The sequence below is a fragment of the Cherax quadricarinatus genome, chromosome 93 (genome assembly GCF_038502225.1).
Source record: "Cherax quadricarinatus isolate ZL_2023a chromosome 93, ASM3850222v1, whole genome shotgun sequence".
NCBI lineage: Eukaryota > Metazoa > Arthropoda > Malacostraca > Decapoda > Parastacidae > Cherax > Cherax quadricarinatus.
Genome location: NC_091384.1, coordinates 8,317,131 through 8,340,816, shown reverse-complemented (window position 1 = coordinate 8,340,816; position 23,686 = coordinate 8,317,131). Strand labels below are relative to the sequence as shown.

Here is a 23,686-nt window from a genome sequence, read left to right as displayed (position 1 = left end):
TTCAACAACGAGGTCTCAGGAACAGAACTTCGTCGTTAAGTGAGGAGAAGCTGCACAGCACACACACCACACAGACCCATTCTCTCATAACCAGACTTAAGTTTACCGCTCACAGCTCATCTGAGCGAGGTGAGCTTCAGACGCAGGTCTATGTGAGGGAGTCGGGCATCACTAACATGGGTCGACGAACCAGACAGTGACAGGGTTAAATAAAACACAAAAGCCTTGAAATAAGGAATAAAACATAGCAAAAGAAAGGACCTTTTAGAAAATTTATATAAATTTTATTTCTCGCAACAAATCAATGAAAGATTATATAAAAGCATTGAACAAAAGTGTATCCCAGGCTTTACAGTCAGTTCTCTTATAAAGCTCCCCTATATACAATCAGATCTCTTATAAAGCTCTTCTATATACAGTCAATTCTCTTATATAGGTCTTCTATATACATTCACTTCTCATGTAAAGTTCCTCTATATACATTCACTCCTATAAAGTTCCTCTGTATAGTCAGTTCTCTTATAAAGTTCTGCTATATACAGTCAGTTCTATAAGAGACTTGACTGTATTGTACCTGTGACCAGGTTACTCCCAGGTTACAGGTCGTCCCCTTACCGACTGCCAAGTCAACCAGGTTGTTACTATTATTAACGACCCACAGGCCTACATGACCATTGTAACCTGCCTGGTCAAGCAGGTTGTTAGTACTAGCGACCCACAGGCCTGCACAACCCTCCCACCCACGAACAAGTCACTAGTCCATTTTCCACTCATAATTGCTCAGTGACAAAGTCAATTTTCATAAGTAATCAACCAAACAAGTTTCTGTTACTGCTTACAAGAGATGACTGGGTTATTTGTACACCTTAAGGCTACAGTGAACCCTCATAATATACCTCTGTACACTTAATTTATTGCAAAAATTATTAACAAGAAATATGTTAAAAGTACAACTTAACCAGTGTATTGTTCCCATAATTGTAAAAGTTCATTATATTAGAATGCACTGTAATATGAGTTTACACACTAAACCACCCACCTTAAAACTACATGTCCTAATATTAAGTACATTATCCTGTAATATAATTATTGTGCATTTCCTGAAAATAAACGATATCTGGGAAGGATAACACTGTACACCGATGTACAAGAATATTACAGTATTGCACTTGTGTGTTTTTTATAAGTACTAAGTCACTACGTCCGGTTAAGAGACCGAGGGACGTTGCTTAAGACAGCAGCGTCCCGCACCCAGACACCAACACCAGAAAAAGAGGATATGAAATTGTTTTTTTCTTTTTACATTTAGTAATTTATACAGAAAAAGTTACTAGCACCTTGCTGAGAGCACTTATATAATTTATACAGCAGATTAAAGTCAACTTGCTGTGCTTGTGATCTGATTTAGGGATAGTCATGGCCAGGAAAATGTTTTCCATATCTTGCAACTCAGTCATCAATATACTGATGGTACTCAGTACTGATGGGCAATGAATAAGATGCATGTGCAATGCTGGCAAGATTTAAGATTAACATCACTGCACCACACTTACAACAGTAAATACAACACCATCGCACTCGCCACGGTAAAACTCTAATGTATGCGCTTCATGTGAATTCATACTGCATTAAGGTGTGAAAAAGTTACAACAGTTCAGGAAACTGAAAATTAAATTATAGATCGTTGTTTCTAAACAAAGGTGTGGCTGGTGTATATCAGATTACAGGTGATCCTTGACTTACAATAGTGCAACTTAAGGTATTTCAACTTTACGATGGTGTAAAAGCAATTACTACTTTGGAGACGAAACTCAAAAATAATTACCCAGCATGAAGGCAGTAGCCCAAGATAATTACCCAGCATGAAGACAGTAAGTCCAAGATAATTACCCAGCATGAAGACAGTAGTCCAGGATAATTACCCAGCATGAAGACAGTAAGTCCAAGATAATTACCCAGCATGAAGACAATAAGTCCAAGATAATTACCCAGCATGAAGACAGTAGTCCAGGATAATTACCCAGCATGAAGACAGTAGCCCAAGATAATTACCCAGCATGAAGACAGTAAGTCCAAGATAATTACCCAGCATGAAGACAGTAAGTCCAAGATAATTACCCAGCATGGAGACAGTAAGTCCAAGATAATTACCCAGCATGAAGACAGTAAGTCCAAGATAATTACCCAGCATGAAGACAGTAAGTCAAAGATAATTACCCAGCATGAAGACAGTAAGTCAAAGATAATTACCCAGCATGAAGACAGTAAGTCCAAGATAATTACCCAGCATGAAGACAGTAAGTCAAAGATAATTACCCAGCATGAAGACAGTAAGCCCAAGATAATTACCCAGCATGAAGACAGTAAGTCCAAGATAATTACCCAGCATGGAGACAGTAAGTCCAAGATAATTACCCAGCATGAAGACAGTAAGTCCAAGATAATTACCCAGCATGAAGACAGTAAGTCAAAGATAATTACCCAGCATGGAGACAGTAAGTCCAAGATAATTACCCAGCATGAAGACAGTAAGTCCAAGATAATTACCCAGCATGAGGACAGTAAGTCCAAGATAATTACCCAGCATGAAGACAGTAAGTCAAAGATAATTACCCAGCATGAAGACAGTAAGTCCAAGATAATTACCCAGCATGAAGACAGTAAGTCCAAGATAATTACCCAGCATGAAGACAGTAAGCCCAAGATAATTACCCAGCATGAAGACAGTAAGTCAAAGATAATTACCCAGCATGAAGACAGTAAGCCCAAGATAATTACCCAGCATGAAGACAGTAAGCCCAAGATAATTACCCAGCATGAAGACAGTAAGTCCAAGATAATTACCCAGCATGAAGACAGTAAGTCTGTAACTTCTGTTAATTTATTTACTTTTCAATACTGGTATTTGGTTAGTTACTGGTAATTATTTGTTTATTTACTTAGTGACAGTAGTTATTTATTTACTTATCATATCAAATTCATTTTTGACTTACGATATTTTCAACTTACAAGTTCATCACAACGTACCTCCATTGTACGTTGCAGACCACCTGTACAGTCGTTTGTAAACAAAGAGACACAGCTGGTATATAATTTCATCTCTACCTCTTCCAGTGCCACCAGTATTAGTTAACTCTAGGGTCTACTCAACAACCATGCTACACTGGTGAAATCGTGCACCAATAAAGCCAGCCAAGTGTTGCACATGGCTCTTATTAAGTATAAACTATGTGAAAAAGTGTACAGTAGGCCTGCTACAATGTAGGCCTAATCAATACTGGTAGGCCTGCTGCAATGTACAGCAGGCCTACTGCAGTGCATCCATTCTTACATAAAATATAAAACAATCCACTAAATTAGAACACAAAGAAGGCAGTCAATATCACATACACTGTGAACTCTCTTACAAAAATTCTGCTATACAGTGTGATTTTCTGTAACAGCAATTGAAACATTTCATCCAATATTGAATAACAGGAGCAATGAAGGCCTATGCTTGCATTATTTAATTCTGGATGTATTGTTTCAATAGCATTTCTGAAACATTGCACTATATAGAGCTTTATAATAGAGCTGACCATAATCCAAAGTTCTGGACTCTTGCAAAAGCATATTTCTTTAATGGTTGCATGATGAGCAGAGCAGATCTAGACTGTCTTACAGGTCAGCAGTCTGACTCATCATATAAACTGTTAAGGAAGTTAATGATATCCCATGTCTTAAGCAAATACATGCATGTCTTAAGCAAATACATGTGTTATATTTTGACTCCAAAACTTGTACAAGAATGGTATACAATACCAACAAGATGAAACTAAGACATATATGCAACATCTGGGCATCTCTACTGTAGATGTTTCGCCATCCAGTCTACAATAAAGATGCCCAGATGTTGCATATATGTCTTAGTTTCGTCTTGTCAGTATTGTATACCATTCTTGTACAACTTGTCAGACACTGCAACATCACGACATCTACTACTACAACTAACCCATCTCTTTGGGTAGGACCTACTTCCACTGGGGAATCCCGCCTACCAGACTATGCCCTTGTCTGCTACATGTCCCCTTTCCACCTGACATTAGTATAAAAGCGCCAGGCTCCTTGCTTCTGCTTCAGAATCTCCACGACTACGGTGCTCTTCGCACCTACTCCTAGGTTGAGGGACTGATTACCTCATTTTCTGTATATAGTTTTACTATCTTCAAGTTATGTCCTGGAATTTGTATTGATAAAGCCACTGGTGGGCAAAACGTCTACAATAAAGATACCCAGATGTTGCGCATGTGTCTTAGTTTCACTCCAAAACTTGCATGGATTAGGTTTCTGGATGTCCTGTGAATTTACAACCCATTAGACCTACTAAATTCTGCCTGCATAATAAATTTTGTTTCAGATTTAGGCTGACTGTGTTTCAGACTGTGTTTCTTATTGTAACATCAACTCGCTTATAAAGCTATTAGGCACACTGAAGTTTCTCATAAATGTGACTGATAAAGTTCATCCAGAACTGAACAGCAGGTGATATAAATTCATTTCTACATCGTATTCAATTCTGAATGTACTTTTCAATCATGTTTATAAAAAAAAACTTTATACAGAGGAACTTTATGAGTGAACTACTCTATTGCTTCAACCTTATTGTTTCTGAAGAATGACAACAACAAAAAAAAAGAGAGACCTGGGAGTAGGTTGGTAGACAGCAGCTGCCCAGGGAGGTACTACTGTCCTGCCAAGTGAGTAAAACGAAAGCCTGTAATTGTTTTACATGATGGTAGGATTGCTGGTGTCTTTTTTCTGTCTCATAAACATGCAAGATTTCAAGTACATACATGTTGCTAATTCTGCTTACACTTAGGTCACACTACACGTCCATCTATAAGCATAATATATACACACCTCTCTGGGTTTCCTTCTATTTTCTTACTAGTTCTTGTTCTTGTTTATTTAGTCTCATCTCAGTGGTGAAGTGGAACAGAATTCTTCCTCCGCAAGCCATGTGTGTCATAAGAGGCGACTAAAATGACAGGAGCAAGGGGGTAGTAACCCCTTCTCCTGTACACATTACTAAAATTAAAAAGAGACTTTTGTTTTCTTTTTGGGCCACCCGGCTTCAGTGGAATACAGCTGGGAGAAGAAAATTCAGTAAATTCATTGTGGACAAAATCTGCTTGATTTTCAATTTATGGGTCATGTACCAAAAAAATAATCATGAAAAGAAAAACATAAATATCTCGAGCTTTTCACAGGACTGTCAATAATAATACTGGATAATCGAAGTATGCAAATTTGGGCTCCCAATTGTGACTACGATGGCAGTAACACCACCTTCGCATATATTATCGTCTGATAAAAATCCAGTTGAGCTTTGTTAAATAATGTTCATTGGTTACTACTGGACATAATCACCAAGCTTCCTGAGGTACTGATCCCAACACATTACCAGCTTGTTTATGTCTTCCAGATAGAATTCTGCTGGTCGATTACATAGCCATCGACTCACGGTATTCATCACATCTGTGCGAGAACACTGTCCTCCCAGGAACATCTCCAGAAGCCATAATGGATGGACATTGCTGGGAGTGAGATCAGGGTGGCAATTATACTTCAACCAGGAAAAACAATGTAAAAAACCTTCTATCTGCCTTCGTAAAATCACTGACATTAACCAAGTGTAAAGTAAATCAACATGGGATGTACATGAATGGTATACAAAACCGACAAGATGAAAATTAGACACATGCAACATGTGGGTATCTTTATTGTGGATGTTTCACCATCCAGTGACTTTATCAATACAAATTCAAGGACACGATTTGGAAGACAGTAAAACTATATACAAAAGATGAGGTAATCAGTCCTTCAGCCTTGGAATTGGTGTGAAGAGCACCGTAGTCGTGAAGAATCTGGACCACAGGCAAGGTTAGGTTAGGTTTGTCAGGAAACAGGAAGAGTGTTTCCTGACACGGGTCTTAGTCAGACGATGACCCGCTGTTGGAGCTTTTGGTCATCTGGCCAAGGCTTTCTGATGGCTTACCAGTAAAAATTATGGTCATAGTTATACGGTGGAACCTCAAATGTCAAACTGCTCCCAACTCAACCAATTATGTAAGTGTATTTTTCTAAGTGTTTTTATAAGTGTACAGTGGACCCTCGCCTAATGAACACATCGCATAACGTTAAATTTGCCTAACGATACATTTTAACGCTAACATTTTGCCTCGGCTAACGCTAAAACACTCGCCTAACGATATTCGTTCTCGGGTACCAATTAATATCGTTAGGTGAGGGTCCACTGTACTTTTGAGGGTCTGAAATGAACTAATCTAATTTGCATTATTCCTGATGGGAATAAATTCGCTCGGTAACGGCACTCAAACAGCCGTCTGGAACTAAGAAAGTTCAATATTTGAGGTTCCACATCAGATTCTTCATGACTAAGGTGCTCTTCACACCAACTCCAAGACTAAGGGACTGATTATTTCATTTTATGTATATAGTTCCACTGCCTTCCACTCACGTCCTTGAATTTGTAATGACAAAGTCACTGGATGATGAAACATCTACATCCTGTTGTTGCATGTTGCACATGCAACACCAGGATGTTCCATAACAATTATAAACACATAAAAGGCCACTTGGGAACAACAATAACCATCAATCATGTTAGCTTATATCTGCAAAACTGACTCCAACATACATACATACATGTGTGCACAGTGCAAAGGTGATACCAATAGAGCATACAGGCACACTTGTACAGATGCACACACGTGTACACACAACAGTTAGCTCTCTCATAAACCTCCGTTTAGTGCAATTTTTTCATACATGCGACTGAAAAAGCATATTGAAAACTAAACGGCATAATACGAAGCCTTTCCATACATTTTTCTATTTGCAATGAATTTCTAAATCAAATTTATGAAGAACTGCACAACACAGGACCTATATAAGAGAACTTACTCTATATATAAAACAAATAGAAAGACCTCTTTTAAGGCCTACCTTGCTGACAAGTTAATTAATAAAGCATTTTCTTTTATTAGCAAGAATAATCAGGACAAAAGCAAAACAAGCACAGGAAAAATTGAGAGGATTAAATGAGGTGCGACTGGTCATCCAAACAACCAATTAAAAACTGAATAAATCCAGACTGAAGGATTTATATTCACCAAGAGCTCTGTGGAAATTATGCACAATAGGAGTGAGGTAAGGAGAGCTGTAGAGCTTTACCAGGAGAATGTTCGATCAATTTAACTGACTTTATAAAGCTCTACCTGGAGGTGTAACAACTTAATTAACTTTATAAATCTATATAAGGGAGGAAATACCATTAAAACCTAGACATAACTAACCCCTTTGTAATAGAATTCAAACATAATGGATAAAATATTTGGCCGGATAATTGATTAATGCAACAAATCCAGTTTGCTGCACTCGACTGACAATGGAGATTTTTCTCCATTATCAGTAGTGTGTGACTGACGGACTCTCCATGCAAGGAGCCCAGTCCGTTGCACCTTGTATTTAGATACAGCGAATCTTGGATTAAGCAAACACTCATCTACCCCCTTCCCCTTATAGTTCAGTATACTGAGGTTTCACTGTACAGCAGTGAACAACACTCCTGTGATGGTGGAAGTTTTTACAATAATTTGGAGGTATGCAAGGAAGACTGGGTTAACCCTGGGGGGGGGGGGGGTTAACCCTGGGGATTATAAGCCAAGCAGTGTGGCTTATTTCTTTGGTTTTCTTCCTCTGAATGTGACTCACAATGGTTGGCTAACAACAAGGTACCTACTTACTGCTAGGTGAACAGGGCAGCAGGTGTAAGGTGGCTAACAACAAGGTACCTACTTACTGCTAGGTGAACACTGACAACAGGTTTAATACTTGTCCAGGTTAAAATCACTGTTCAAAACGTTCTAAAACAAAATCAAAACATGCAACTCTCATGCAACATTGAAAACATTCAACAAAAACATGAAAAAAAAAAAACATTCCATAAGTAAGGAACACAAACAGCACAAAAAAGTGACATTGGAAGCCAGAAACAACGACACAACTATGCACAGTATAAATCCCAGACCATGGGGGTTGTGGGGAGAACCCATGGGGGGGGAGAACCCATGGGGGGGGGAAGAACCCATGATGGGTGAGTCCTCAAACCCACCTGCCATGGGTTTCAGTCCTACCATTCTATTTCTTTTTTATGATTTCATAAGTCACGTTGCAGTATAAACAAAGCAGGGAACGGGTGGAGTTTGTACCCAGGGTGAGGGAGTGGTAACACTCCAGGCCAGTGTGTAAGCCACTGGGTCAGCTGGCTACAAGAAGATTCATACAACCAGGTATATTTATACACCATAGGGAGGTTAGTATGGGCCACTACTGTGACCACAAATGTAAGTTTTTACAGATGATTTTGCCACCGGTGGGAAGAAACCTCTTTCAGGTGCTTTAAGGCACCTGAAAGAGGTTTCTGTCCTTCTCATGGTCGCACCTGTTAACCTCCCTATGGTGTATAAATATACCCAGTTGAATGAATCTTATTGTAGCCAGCTGGCCATGTGGCTTACACACTGGCCTGAAGTGTTACCACTCCCTCACCCTGGGTACTAACCCCACCAGTTCCCTGGTTTGTTTGTGATCGTGTTTTTACAATTTCACAAATTGCAGTAAAAGTCTGTAAAAGTGTAAGGAAAAGAAATAGAACAAATATTAGGCCAGTTCTGTGAACACTTTGTTGTTCTTATGGTTCAAAAGCGACTTTTTTTTCGAAGATTTCTAGAGGCTTATCATGGAGTGAAATTATGATGGCTCTAGCCAATGGAAGTTTTTGTCTTCCTCAGGGAGCCAATCAGAAACTTTAACCTGTTTTTGGGAGGACGTGAGGAAGGTGACACATGAAGCAATGAAGGCCTAGGCAAAATATAAGTTTAAATTTTAAAGTGGTAAGCCAGTGGAAGGTCTTAGATGACCAGAAGCTCCAGCAACAGGTCATCATATGACTAAGACCACTGTCAGAAACACTTGTCCTGTTTCCTGGCAAATCTTACCTAACCTAGCCTAAACTAATTTAATTAAACTGAACTAAACTAACCTAACCTAACCCAAATTAGCCTAACCTAACTCAAATTAACCTAACATAACCTAATTTAAACTGAATTAACCTAACTTAACCCAAATTAACCTAACCTAGGCTTGAGAGAGGCTACTTCCTAATCACTCATGAACAGAAATAACAACAAACCTCATTTTCAAAATTTCCCCAAAATAACACAATTACCGCTTTGTAACGTACCAGAAGACCCTCGAATGCTCTCCATGATTTCAGTGAGATTAATGATGAAAAAGCAGAGCAGAAAGGACATTAGAAAGCTTAACTGCCGGCCTAGGAGTGCTTGAGAGAGCTTTACCGATAATGCAACTAACAATTTCTATCACAAAATTATAGACGAGAGAACACCACGTGTTCAACACCATTACCTCTAAATAGGCAACTACACAAGCACAAATGCTGAGAAACAATAATCTATGAGTAATTAGCTTCCTAAAAGCTAAGAGTAAGTACAAACTGGTTTATAAAGCTTAAACTTTATTTGCAGTCAGTTATCTCATAAAGCTCCTCCATAAATGCAATTGAAAAGGTACAACCAAGATTGGCTATCACATTGAGAGCTTTATACTGCCTTCTGGTCAATTCTGGATGAAGCTTTTCAATCGTATTTATACAAAAAAGCTCACTCTATGCAGAGGAGCTTTATAAGAGAGCTGAGTGAAGTACATTCAATAACAAGAGCGAATTAAGATGACTGGGCGACATAATGACAATGAGTACTGCAGTACCGAGGCTTAGAGAAAACTTTAACACAATTAACTCTAATTTGACTGAAACATTGTGTTGCATAAGCTTGCTCAGCTTGACACAAGCGATGTTTCACAACAAGCTTGTACCACAATGTTCACTCAGGTCAAGGCTGGCAGTACAGTACCATGTGGGAAGTGCTTCAGTTTTTGTACTTGCCACAAATACCCCACCATAATTCATACCATATTTTTGAGGAACAAAATCGACCATGCCATACAAAATTCTGTGCCATACCATGCCCTTCCATTGACTTTGTGGAACAGTACAGTATTCTATCTTTTTTTTATGTACCGGACGCAAATATCGTACAATAACTTTGTACTGCACTTTCTAGCAAAAAAATCTACCGTACTACTCATTCTGCCAATTTTGCTTAAGCTTAATCTATCACCCCCCCAATTAAAGCTCATTCCATAACTTGTTTTCTTGGTTATACCGTTGGTACAAAGTCCTTTCAATCCAGTCTGTCCAGTCGTGCCTCTGTATTGCTCCATCCAATCAACCCCACTGAGCAGTTACAACTTGAGTCTGTTCTTAATATTGAGGCAGAAATTGATGTACAATCCGTCGGCAAGCTTTTGCTTGACCTTCCGCTGAGGTTCATCAAAAATGGTGACTCCTTCAAGTCCCTCCTCTTCCAGTTTGTCACCGATCTCTACACTCTTGCCACTGGTGCCGACCTCCTTGTCGGCGCCCACCTGTAAAAGAACGAGCTGGTGAGCGGCATCCTGGAAAAAGAGTAAATCTAGATGAACCAAGAGATTATAAACATGATTTGTAAACGACATTTATGCGAGGTAATACTGACAGTAAACCATTAATTATCCAGCCTAGGGTCGGATGACTTTAAAATGAAGTCATTTTAGTGTTGTCTTCTTCATGAGTGGTACACAATACCGACAGGATGAAAATTAGACACGTGTTACATTTGGGTATCTTTATTGTTTATGTTTTGCTATCCAGTGACTTTATCAATACAAATTCAAGGACATGATTGGAAGACAGAAGAACTATATACAAAAGATGAGGTAATCAATCCCTCAGCCTTGAAGTAGGCATGAAGAATCTGGAGCACAGACAAGAAGGCTGGCACTTATATACTGGTGTCGGGTGGTAAGGGATGGATAGCAGACGAAGACATTGTCACTGGTAGGAGGGATTCCCCAGTGGAATTAGGTCATACCTGGGGGATGGGTTAGTGGTAGTGAAGAAGGTTGTGATGGCCTCTGAACCAAGATTCTATGATGTTGCAGTGTCTGACAGGTTGTACATGATTAATATACAATACCAACAAGATGAAAGTTAGACATACATGCAGCATCTGGGTATCTTCATCTTGTTGGTATTGTATACCATTAATGTCCAACTTGTTAAACACTGCAACATCATAGAATCTTGGGTCGGGAGACATCTCCACAACCTTCTTCACTACCACTAACCCGTCCCTTGAGTATAACCTCCTTCCACTGAAGAATCCCATCTACCAGTGACAATGTCTTCGTCTGCTACCCATCCCTTACCATCTGATAAAAGTATATAAGTGCCAGCCTTCTTGTTACTAAATGGCTAAAACTATGAGACCGTAATTTCTAAAGAAGTGGACCGGTAAGCCAATGGAAATCCTCGGTCAGATGACCAAAAACTCCAACGGCGGGTCATCATCTGACTAACACCCGAGTTGGGAAACACTCTTCCTGTTTCCTGACAAACCTAACCTAACCTTGCCTGTGCTCCAGATTCTTCATGACTACGGTGCTCTTCACACCAACTCCAAGGCTGAGGGACTGATTACCTCATCTTTTGTATAAAGTTCTACTGTCTTCCAATCATGCCCTTGAATATGCACTGATAAAGCTACTGGATCTTGAAACATCTACGATAAAGATACCCAGATGTTGCACATGTGTCTAATTTTCAAAATAAGGTGTATATCTCTTTATAGTATAGTTCAATTTTTTGTGAATGCGACTGAGAAAGTACATCAAAAATTGAATAGCATGTGAAAGGCCTTTGTAATTCATGCTGGTCAGAACTGACTGTATAAAGGAGCTTTAAAAGAGAATTGACTGTATATGGAGGAGCTTTATAAGAGAACTGACTGTATGTGGAGGAGCTTTATAAGAGAACTGACTGTATATAGATTAACTTTATAAGAGAGGTGACTGTATATAGAGGAGCTTTATAAGAGAATTGACTGTATAATAAAACAAGGTTTACTGTATATATTACAACACTTGCCAAAGAATATATTAGAAAAATAAAAAATCATATAAATTTATTAATACAAAGAAAAAATAATAATAATTTACTAATGTATAGAAAAAAATCATAAATTTATTAAAACAAAAAATCATATAAATCTGGACGAGAAATAAAACATAAAACTGAAGATAAGTGGTGGAAAAATATCAGTATCAATACTGACTCCTTTTGATGGTACAGAGGAGCCTCGTTTTTCATTTGCCCTGGTTTTCGTCGAATTCGGTTTTCGACGACTTTCTTCGTCAAAATTTTGTCCCAGTTTTCGTTCAACACCTCGGTTTTCATCGGTCCGCCGTACCAAATGTGTCCGCCTGCTCATGCCCACACAAAGCATCCCATGCGCTCTGAGTCAGTCTGGCTTAGTTTCTCGTCGAGTGAGCATTACCCTGCGCATTCATCCAAAACATTTCATAATAATCCATTGTTTTTTGTGCTTGTTTATCGAGTGTGACTGCTTTAAATAAGCCATCATGGGGCCAAAGAAAGTTCAAAGTGCCAGCCTTTTGATAAAGAAGGCAAGAAACACGAAGTCCATGGGGTTGGATGTGAGTGGCCAGGATGTGGAAGAGTTGGTGGACGACCACAGGGAAGAGCTAACCACTGAAGAGCTCTTGAAGGCAGCCAGGGGTCTATTGGTAATTCCCTTTATGCACAGTGGGAGGCTGTTGAACAGTCTTGGGCCCCAGACACTTAGTGTTTTCTTTTAGTTTCCTTTTAGTGTACTTGTTCTATCTAGGCTGGAATATTGCTGCACACTAACAGCACCTTTCAAGGCAGGAGAAATTGCTGACCTAGAAAATGTACAGAGAACCTTCACGGCACGCATAACGGAGACAAAACACCTCAATTACTGGGAGCGCTTGAGGTTCCTAAACCTGTATTCCCTGGAAAGCAGGCGGGAGAGATACATGATTATATACACCTGGAAAATCCTAGAGGGACTAGTACTGAACTTGCACATGAAAATCACTCACTACGAAAGCAAAAGACTTGGCAGACGATGCAACATCCCCCCAATGAAAAGCACGGGTGTCACTAGCACGTTAAGAGACCATACAATAAGTGTCAGGGGCCCGAGACTGTTCAACTGCCTCCCAGCATACATAAGGGGGATTACCAACAGACCCCTGGCAGTCTTCAAGCTGGCACTGGACAAGCACCTAAAGTCGGTTCCTGATCAGCCGGGCTGTGGCTCATACGTTGGTTTGCGTGCAGCCAGCAGTAACAGCCTGGTTGATCAGGCTCTGATCCACCAGGAGGCCTGGTCACAGACCGGGCCGTGGGGGCGTTGACCCCCGGAACTCTCTCCAGGTAAACTCCAGGTAAACCAGTGGCACCCCTACTTTTCATTGGGGATATTTTACACAAATCACTCGTAGGTAATGATTTCTGTGTGCAGATTTGGGACCATTCCTTCTTGGATTTTCCAAGTATAGATTATGATATATCTCTCTCACCTGCATTCCAGAAAGTATAAGTTAAGTGCTTCCAAGCATTCCCAGTAGCTGAGGTGTTTCATGGAACTTATACGTGCAGTAAAGGTTCTCTGTACACTATCTAGATTTGCAATTTCACCTGCTTTGAATGGAGATGTTAATGTACAGCAGTATTCCAGTCTAGAGAGAACAAGTGATTTGAAAAGGATCATCACTGGCTCGGCATCTCTTGTTTTGAACGTTCTCATTATCCATCCCATCATTTTCTGTGCAGTTGTGATCGTGGCACTGTTGTGATCCTGGAAAGTGAGATCCTCAGACTTTACTGCTCCCAGGTCCCTCACTTTATTTTTTTGCTCTATTGTATGATCAGAGTTTGTAGTATACTCCATTCTGTTTATTATTTCCTCCAGTTTTCCATAATGGAGTAGTTGGAATTTGTCTTCATTGAACATCATATTGTTTTCCATTGCCCATTGGAAAACTTGGTTTATATCTTCTTGGAGGTTAATCGTGTCCTCAATAGATGACAGTCTCATGCAGATCCTAGTATTGTCTGTAGAGGATGACACGGTGCTGTGGATTACATCTCTGCCTATGTCTGATATGAGGATGAAGAACAGGATGGGGGCAAGTACTGTGCCTTGTGGAACAGAGCTTTTCACTATGGCAGCTTCAGATTTAACTCCTTGCATTTGATTGCATACAAAGTTGAAGATCCATCTCCCCACTTTACCAGATATTCCTTTAGCATGTATTTTGTGCGCTATTACACCATAATCGCACTTGTCAGAGGCTTTTGCAAAGTCTTTGAATACAGTGGACCCCCGGTTTGCGATGCTATCGGTATCCGATAAATCCGGTAACCGATGAATTATATCGCAAAAAACTTGCCTCGGTTCCTGTTACAAAACCTGGTATGCGATGTGATTCGTACGAGACGTGTCCACGTGTGGCCTGAACTGCCCCGTGTGTGCCAGTGTTTACAAGCCAGCCAGTGTGCGCGCATCTAAGGATACATTCGGTACATTCCATATTATCCATATTATCACTGTTTTTTGTGCTTGTTTCTGCAAAATAAGTCACCATGGGCCCCAAGAAAGCTTCTAGTGCCAACCCTTCGAGACTAAGGGTGCTAATGACTATTGAAATGAAGAAAGAGATAATTGCAAAGTACAAAAGTGGAGTGCGTGTGTCGGAGCTGGTCAGGTTGTATAGTAAACCCCAATCAACCATCTCTATTATAGTGAGCAGGAAAACGTCAATCAAGGAAGCTGTTCTGCAAAAGGTGCAACTGTGATTACAAAACAGCGACCGCAAGTGTTAGAAAATGTTGAGAGATTGTTATTGGTGTGGATAAATGAAAAACAGATAGCAGGAGATAGCATCTCTCAAGTGATCATTTGTGAAAAGGCTAGGCAGTTGCATGATGATTTGGTAAAGAAATTGCCTGCAACTAGTGGTGATGTGAGTGAATTTAAGGCCAGCAAAGATTGGTTTGAAAGATTTAAGAATCGTAGTGGCATACATAGTGTGATTAGGCATGGTGAGGTTGCCAGTTCAGACCACAAAGTGGCTGAAAAATATGTGCATGAATTCAAGGAGTACATAGAGGCTGAAGGATTGAAACCTGAACAAGTGTTTAATTGTGACGAAACAGGCCTGTTTTGGAAGAAATTGCCAAGCAGGACCTACATTACTCAGGAGGAAAAGGCACTCCCAGGACATAAGCCTATGGAAAGACTGGCTTACTCTTCTGATGTGTGCCAATGCTAGTGATGATTGCAAAGTGAAGCCTTTATTGGTGTATCACTCAGAAACTCCCAGAGTGTTCAGGCAAAATAATATCCTCAAGGCTAATTTGTGTGTGCTGTGGAGGGCAAACAGTAAGGCATGGGTCACTAGGGACTTTCTATGACTGGTTACACCATGCATTTGCCCCCAATGTGAAAAATTACCTAATTGAAAAGAAATTAGACCTTAAGTGCCTCCTGGTATTAGACAATGCCCCTGGTCATCCTACAGACTTGGCAGAGCAACTTTCTGGGGACATGAGCTTCATTAAGGTCAAGTTTTTGCCTCCTAATGCCACTCCTCTCCTGCAGCCCATGGACCAGCAGGTCATTTCCAACTTCAAGAAACTGTACACAAAAGTTATGTTTGAAAGGTGCTTTGAAGTGACCACAGACACTCGATTGACTCTAAAGGAGTTTTGGAAGGATCACTTTAATATCCTCAATTGTGTAAACTTTATAGGTAAGGCTTGGGAGGAAGTGACTAAGAGGACCTTGAACTCTGCCTGGAAAAAACTGTGGCCAGAATGTGTAGACAAAAGGGATTTTGAAGGGTTTGAGGCTAACCCTGAGTAGCCTATGCCAGTTGAGGAATCCATTGTGGCATTGGGGAAGTCCTTGGAGATTAGTGGGGAGGATGTGGAAGAGTTGATGGAGGAGGACAATAACGAACTAACCACTGATGAGCTGCTAGATCATCTTCAACAGCAAGAGGCCAGACCTGAGGAAACTGCTCCGGAGGAGGGGATAGAGAAATTGAAGAAGTTGTCTACTTCAAAGATTAAGGAAATGTGGGCAATGAAAATCACCCTCAGACAGCTACTGCAAGCCATGTTGGCAACCTGTACAATGACACTGTTGTGAACCACTTTAGGAAAGTCATAAAGGAACGAGAGGTACAGGCCTCTATGGACAGATATGTTGTGCAACAGAAGTCCAGTGACTCTCAACCTGGTCCTAGTGGCATTAAAAGAAGAAGGGAAGTAACCCTGGAAAAGGACTTACTACCTCAAGTCCTAATGGAGGGGGATTCCCCTTCTAAACACTAACACCATCCACACTCTCCCCTCCTCCCATCCCATCAATCATCACCAGATCTTCATTAAAGGTAAGTGTCAATTATTCTATTGTTATTATTCTATTGTTATTGTTGTTATTGTAATTATTCTATTGCATTAAACTTAATATTTCATGTGGTAAAAGTTTTTTTTTTCATGTTTTATCACTGATTTCATCATTGCTTAGTAGCAGCGCTGTATAGTCCTTGTGGCTTAGCGCTTCTTTTTGATTATAATAATAATAATAATCATTGCTTAGTTAATCTTAAGTTAATTTTAAGCCAGCCCGTAATGCTATGCATAGTATAAGTGGCTTTGGCATACTGCTCATATCTGTATTTTTTTTGTACCTCTGTATGTGTGCACAAATTGGAAATAAATAAATAAATACTTTTGGGTGTCTTGCACGGATTAATTTGATTTCCATTATTTCTTATGGGGAAAATTAATTCTCTTTCCAATAATTTTGGTTTACGATGAGCTCTCAGGAACGGATTAATATCGCGAACTGGGGGTCCACTGCATTACATCTGCATTCTATCTTTCTTCCAGTGCATCCAGGACCATATCATAGTGATCCAGTAGTTGCGAGAGGCAGGAGCGAACTGCTCTGAACCCATGTTGCCCTGGATTGTGCAGTTTTTGGGAATCCAAGTGGTTTGCAATTGTGCTTCTTAGCACTTTCAAAAATTTTTATGATGTGGGATGTTAGAGCTGTTGGTCTATAGTTCTTAGCTAATGCTTTGCTGCCATGTTTATGGAGTGGGGCTATATCCGTTGTTTTTAATGACTGTGGAATTTCACCCATGTCAAAGCTCCTTCTCCATAGTATGTTTAGGGTACGCAAAAGGGGTTTCTTGCAGTTTTTAATGAACACAGAGTTCCACGAGTCGGCCTGGGGCTGAGTGCATGGGTATGTTGTCAATTGCTTTCTCAAAGTCTATAGGAGTTAGAGTAATGTCAGAAATCTGGAATGCATTGGAGTTTTGAGGCTCATTCACGAAAAAAATCATTTGGATTATCACTCTTTAGACTGATTAGTGGCTCGCTAAACACAGAGTTGTATTGGGATTTCATTATCTCATTCATTTCTTTATTGTCATCTGAGTAAGTCCCACCCTGTCTGAGCAAGGGCACAATATTAGATGTGGTATTTGCCTTGTTTATTGCATATGAAAAGAAATACTATTTTGAATTTCTGTCAATTTCACTAATCACTTTTAGCTCCTGTCTCTCATGGGTCATGCATGAGTCCTTTAACTTTAGTTCGATACTTTCCACTTCCCTAGCCAGTACTTCCCTCAGTGTATCAGATAATCTAACATTCATGAGGAGCTCAGTATTCTTCGTCGTCTTCTGTAGAAGGAGCGTCTTTCTCTTTCCAGTTTACTTCTTCTTTCTTAGGGGAATATGCCTGGAACATACTTCAGCTGCCAGGAAGTTGATCCTCTCAAGACACTGGTTTGAATCCATGTTATTTAAGATATCTTCCCAGTTGATGTTCTTGTTGTTGAAGTTATATTTCGTGAAGACACCTTCACAGCTACGTGCATTCTGCTGATCAGGATCCCTGTGCATGTAAGTCTGAACTTCGATTAGATTGTGATCGGAATTAGTTGTTTTTTATTTTGTTATGTTTCTTACTAGGTCTTCATTATTTGTGAAGATAAGGTCAAGAGTGTTTTCCAGTCTTGTTGGCTCCAGTATCTGCTGACTCAGGGTATGTTTATCGCTGAGATTTAGTAACTCGTGTGTGTGACCTTTCATCTGTGCTGCCTCCAGGGATTGTTTCTGCTACATTCTTCCATTTTGTATGCCTTAGGTTGAAATCACCAAGCAGTAAGATGTTTGGGGATGGAGCTGGAAGGCTTTCCAGACAGTAATCAATTTTCAGTAGCTGTTCCTTGAACTGTTGGGAGGCTGCATCTGATGGCTTACATACAACCACGATGACTAGGGTTTGGTTCTCGATTTATTTATTTATTTATTTATTTATTTATTTATTTATTATAAATTTGTGCACACATACAGAGGTACAAAAAAATACAGATAAGAGCAGTATGCCAAAGCCACTTATACTATGCATAGCATTACGGGCTGGCTTAAAATTAACTTAAGATTAACTAAGCAATGATGAAGTCAGTGATAAAACATTAATGTAAACAGATTACTATAAAGCACAAGTGAGTATTACAAAGACAGGTCATATGAAGGATTCTGTTAGGTAGTGTATTTAAAAAATAATAAAGTTAGATTGGGTTTTAGGTTTAACATTTATGTGATATAATTGTGAGAAACATTTAAGATATACAATTTATAAGGTTCAGTTATTCAGTATTTATTTGGTTTTGGGTGAGTAAGTGATCTTTGAGTAGAGACTTGAATTTATAAACAGGTAGTGTTTCTTTTATATTTACAGGTAATGAATTGATTTTAGGGCCTTTTATGTGCATTGAGTTTTTGCATAGTGTGAGATGAACACGAGGAACATCAAAGAGTGATCTGTGCCTTGTGTTATGGTCATGTGTTCTGTTGAGGTTGGCAAGGAGATGTTTGAGGGGAGGGTTAATATCAGAGTTAAGTGTTCTATGTATGTAATAGGTGCAGTAATAAGTATGGATGTTTTGTATGGTGAGTAGGTTTAGTGTATTGAATATTGGTGGAGTGTGCTGCCTGTAGTGAGAATTTGTTATCATTCTAACTGCAGCCTTTTGTTGGGTAATTAGTGGTCTGAGATGGTTAACTGTTGTTGAGCCCCATGCACAAATTCCATAGGTGAGATAGGGGTAAATAAGAGAGTGATATAGGGCCAGGAGGGCTGACTGTGGAACATAGTACCGTATCTTCGATAGTATGCCTACAGTCTTGGAAATTTTCTTAGAAATTTGTTGTATATGTGTATGAAATTTGAGTCTATTATCAAGGTGGATTCCTAAGAATTTTCCCTCTGTTAGCTTTGTGATAGGTGATCCGTTTATCATTATGTTAAGAGGGACATCTGTAGCTCTGTTACCAAACTGAATGAAGTAGGTTTTGTCAATGTTTAGTGTAAGTTAGTCCTCATCAGGTAGATATTTTCTGTAATTCGGTATTTACAGTATTGGCTAGTGTGACTGGGCTCGGGTGAGAGAAGACGTATGTAGTGTCATCTGCAAATAGTGTGGGTTTGAGTTTGCCAGTCTATGTATAGGAGAAAGAGAAGAGGGCCAAGGCTGGGACACCAACTGTATCTGCTGCGTACACATACTCACTTGAGGTAATTAGTGCCCTCTTATACCATAGTGTGACAATTTTACGTGGAGCAAGTCATTACTGTATCAAAACTCGTAAGTCAATGAAGATCCCCAGTGGGACCTGTTCTAGCATGTGTATAATAGCATCATTAGTATTTTTATTAGGCCTGAATCCAAATTGGCAGGGGTTGAGTATGTTTTGGGAGATAAGGTAGGAGTAGATTCGTTTGTGAATTAGTTTTTCAAAGATTTTTGAGAGAGGGTGTAAGTTGGATATTGGCCTATAGTTATTCAACTCTGTTTGGTCTCCTCCTTTGTGGATCGGGGTGACCCTTGCTATTTTGAGTACTGTAGGGAAGGTGGAGGATTCAATGGATTTGTTAAAGAGTGTTGCAATGATTGGAGATAGCACTTGTGACACTTTTTTATATATAAAGGGTGGTAAGGTACTTAAATCTCCTGCCTTGTTTTTTAGTGCATTGATAATAAGGGAGACTTCGTATGGGTTAGTCGGAGCTAGGAACAGTGTGTTCGGGTAGTTGCCGGTGAGGTAGTTATTTGGTGGGGTATCTGAGCTTGGGATTTTATGGGCAAGGTTTTGTCCTATAGTGGAGAAGAAATCATTGAGTCTGTTTGCTGTTTCTGTTGGTGGGAGTTGGGGTTCATCTGATTTTGCTAATTTTATTTCGCTATTTCGTGATATCTTTTTTGTTCCCAGAATTTCAGATAGTGTTTTCCAGGTCTTTTTTATATCACCTCGTAAGTTGGATAATCTGTTCTCATAATACAATTTTTTTGCCCTTCTTATCAGGCTGGTTAGGATTGACGAGTAACGTTTTGTTTGGTCTCTGGTTATGTGACCCATTCTGTACTGTTTTTCATATTGGTGTTTTGTATTTATGGATTTGAGAATGCTGGGTGTTAGCCAGGGACTGTTCAGTCTCTTTGCTGTCATCTGTTTAGTTTTTTTAGGGCAGTGCTTGTTATAGAGGTATTGGGTCTTTTTTAGAAAATTATTAATACATTCGTCAATATCTGTATAGATTTCTAGCTCAGTGTGCCAATCAATGTTTGCTAATGCTGTTGCGAAGTTATTAATGGCTGCCTCATTGTGAAGTCTGAAGGTGACTTTAGTAGTGTCTTGGGGTAGTTTACCAAGAGTTGTTATGAGGAAAGTAGGGTAGTGGTCTGTGGTATTATCTGTAATTATGCCTGATTTTAAAGGGGATATGGTGTTGGTCCAGATGTGGTCAAGTAGGGAAACACTAGTCTCTGTAACTCTTGTAGGTTTTGTTACTGTTGGTAGTAACATACAGTTACTCAGTGTGTTTGTGAATTCAGTAACGTGTGGGTCCTGGTCTTGCAGGAGATTTATATTGAAGTCACCTGAGAGTAGTAAGTGATCTTTGTTCATGCGTGCATCAGTTATCATACTTCCTAGATTTTGACTAAATTGGCTAATGTTTGACTGTGGAACTCTGTAGATGTTTATCAATGTGAGAGGTTTTTGTAGGTATTTGGATTTGAATTTAGCTATTATATATTCCCCATGTTCATCCCTTGTGCAAGTATTAGTGATACATTCTAGTTGGTCTGAGTAGTATATGGCTGTGCCACCCCCTTGTTGTTAGAACTTCAACTACATCATTTGTGGTGTTCAGCATCTCGCACTTGCAAACTACCTTGCTAAATACTTGCCCACTTGTTAGGCAGTTTTGTGAGGCGCTGTCGCTCGCATAAGCACGGGCTAGTCACGTGATTACACCTGACATTGTAGCTCCAGTCCTTACCTTCCTCTCTCTCTCTCTTGATCTGCTTCTTGCTTGAAAAGCATCTCTCTCTATAGCTACTTCCCCTACAAGAGGCATCTCTCCTGTAGCTCTCATCTCTCTGGTTGTTTGTCCGTGATTTAGACTCTTGTTTTTGGTAGAGTATGTTTCTGCTGGAGATCCAAAGCATACTTCTTGTAACTCTAACTCTGTTCACAAAGTATTGTTCAGACTTAGTGATTTTTGATGCTTTGCTGAGGTTGTGTGTCACGGAGACACACTGATCAACCTTAGTCCCAAGCTAAAGCCTCTGAACAACCTTGTGTGGCATCTGCGCACCGTCATAGTCGGGGATTTGGTAGTGCTGAACTTAGATTCAGTATTAAGGGAGTTTTATGCCTTTTGTGGTGGATCTGCTGAAGGTCCCCAGTTAGGGTTATTGCTTTGTCTTCTTGTTCCTGACGCTGTGCTGCTGCTTGGTACGTTAGTGTTGTTTGGCGAATGGTTCGTCTTATTGTTCAGGCACACTGTTTGAATGCCTTATTGCATTTTGTATTTGAGGACTTTTTGTCAATCACTGTTTAAGTCACAGACGAGTCAAGTCTTACTGAGACTAAATGAGCACTTTGAGCACATACATATATTCTCACACACACTTGTACATACGTACAGTACTAGTATTATTCTTATACACTTGATATCAACATACCAGACAGTATACTTGAGAGTCGTCCTGTTAAGAAATGTGCCCTCACCACTATACTACTTCTATATGTATAATTTAGCACTGCATTACAAGAGAAGTATAGCTTATATCCTAAATTATTCCAAATATATAAATTTTGTGAATAACCACCTAGATAACTTTTGTATTAAAGATCTTAAATATTTTGTTAGTTTATGTTCTACCAGTCGTGATCCCAAAGCACTACTGAAATTTCTCTAAATTTTAAGGATAACTAGACTAGAATATTCTTTGTACAAACTGTTACAAAACTAGAAACAGGCTAGATGCTAGATGGAGATCAATAAGTTGACCTTCTAGTATTCTCTGGAGATGTCTATACTGCATGGTTATTGCATTTTGTAATAAATGACTAATTTTGATGGTATCAACATCAGTACTGACTCCTTTTGATGGTATCAACATCAGTACTGACTCCTTTTGATGGTATCAGTATAAGTCTGGTAGTAATCAACCATCACACAGTCTGGTGTAACTAGAGGAGGTTTTTAAAAGGGTTCACTGTAGTTTTTTTTTTTTTTAGGGGGGGAGGGGAGTTCCATAGATATTTGTAGATTGTGATTGAAGTGATACAAGCAAACACTCAATAAAAACCACATAAGGCCATTAAAAAACACACATGGGCATTAAAAACCACACAAAAACCACACAAAGCCACACAAAAACCACACAAAAACCACACAAAGCCACACAAAAACCACACAAAACCACACAAAGCCACAAAAAAAAACACAAAACCACACAAAACCACACAAAAACCACACAAAACCACACAAAACCACACAAAGCCACACAAAAACTACACAAAAACCACACAAAACCACTTAAAACCACACAAAGCAACACAAAAACCACAAAAAACACAAAGCCATGCAAGGCCACATAAAACCAAAAATTCAATCATAATCTCATGTCAGTAGTGTTAATCAGTGGTAATCACGTCAATACTGTCAGTCAGTGGTACTCGTGTCAATACTGTCAATCAGTGGTACTCGTGTCAATACTGTCAGTCAGTGGTACTCATGTCAATACTGTCAGTCAGTGGTACTCGTGTCAATACTGTCAATCAGTGGTACTCATGTCAATACTGTCAGTCAGTGGTACTCATGTCAATACTGTCAGTCAGTGGTACTCGTGTCAATACTGTCAGTCAGTGGTACTCATGTCAATACTGTCAGTCAGTGGTACTCATGTCAATACTGTCAGTCAGTGGTACTCGTGTCAATACTGTCAGTCAGTGGTACTCATGTCAACACTGTCAGTCAGTGGTACTCATGTCAATACTGTCAGTCAGTGGTACTCATGTCAATACACTGTCAGTCAGTGGTACTCATGTCAATACTGTCAGTCAGTGGTACTCATGTCAATACTGTCAGTCAGTGGTACTCATGTCAATACTGTCAGTCAGTGGTACTCATGTCAACACTGTCAGTCACTGGTACTCATGGCAACACTGTCAGTCACTGGTACTCATGTTAGGCTCAAAGTTCCATAATAAAGTATGGTAACTTGAGTG

General features: G+C 39.6%; 1 protein-coding gene across 2 annotated transcripts in view; it reads right to left on the bottom strand.

Moving 5' to 3' along the window:
• Positions 1–262: 262 nt before the first annotated feature.
• The window catches only part of LOC128703388 (regulator of G-protein signaling 10), a 45,823-nt gene continuing 22,399 nt past the window's right edge, over positions 263–23,686 (bottom strand). Inside the window, exon 4 of one of the 2 annotated variants that reach the window (XM_053798020.2) lies at positions 263–10,602. In XM_053798020.2, the coding sequence (XP_053653995.1) occupies positions 10,390–10,602 (213 nt within the window). In that variant the 3' untranslated portion in view covers positions 263–10,389. The remainder of the gene's footprint in view (positions 10,603–23,686) is intronic. The other variant, XM_053798021.2, reaches the window with a different exon arrangement.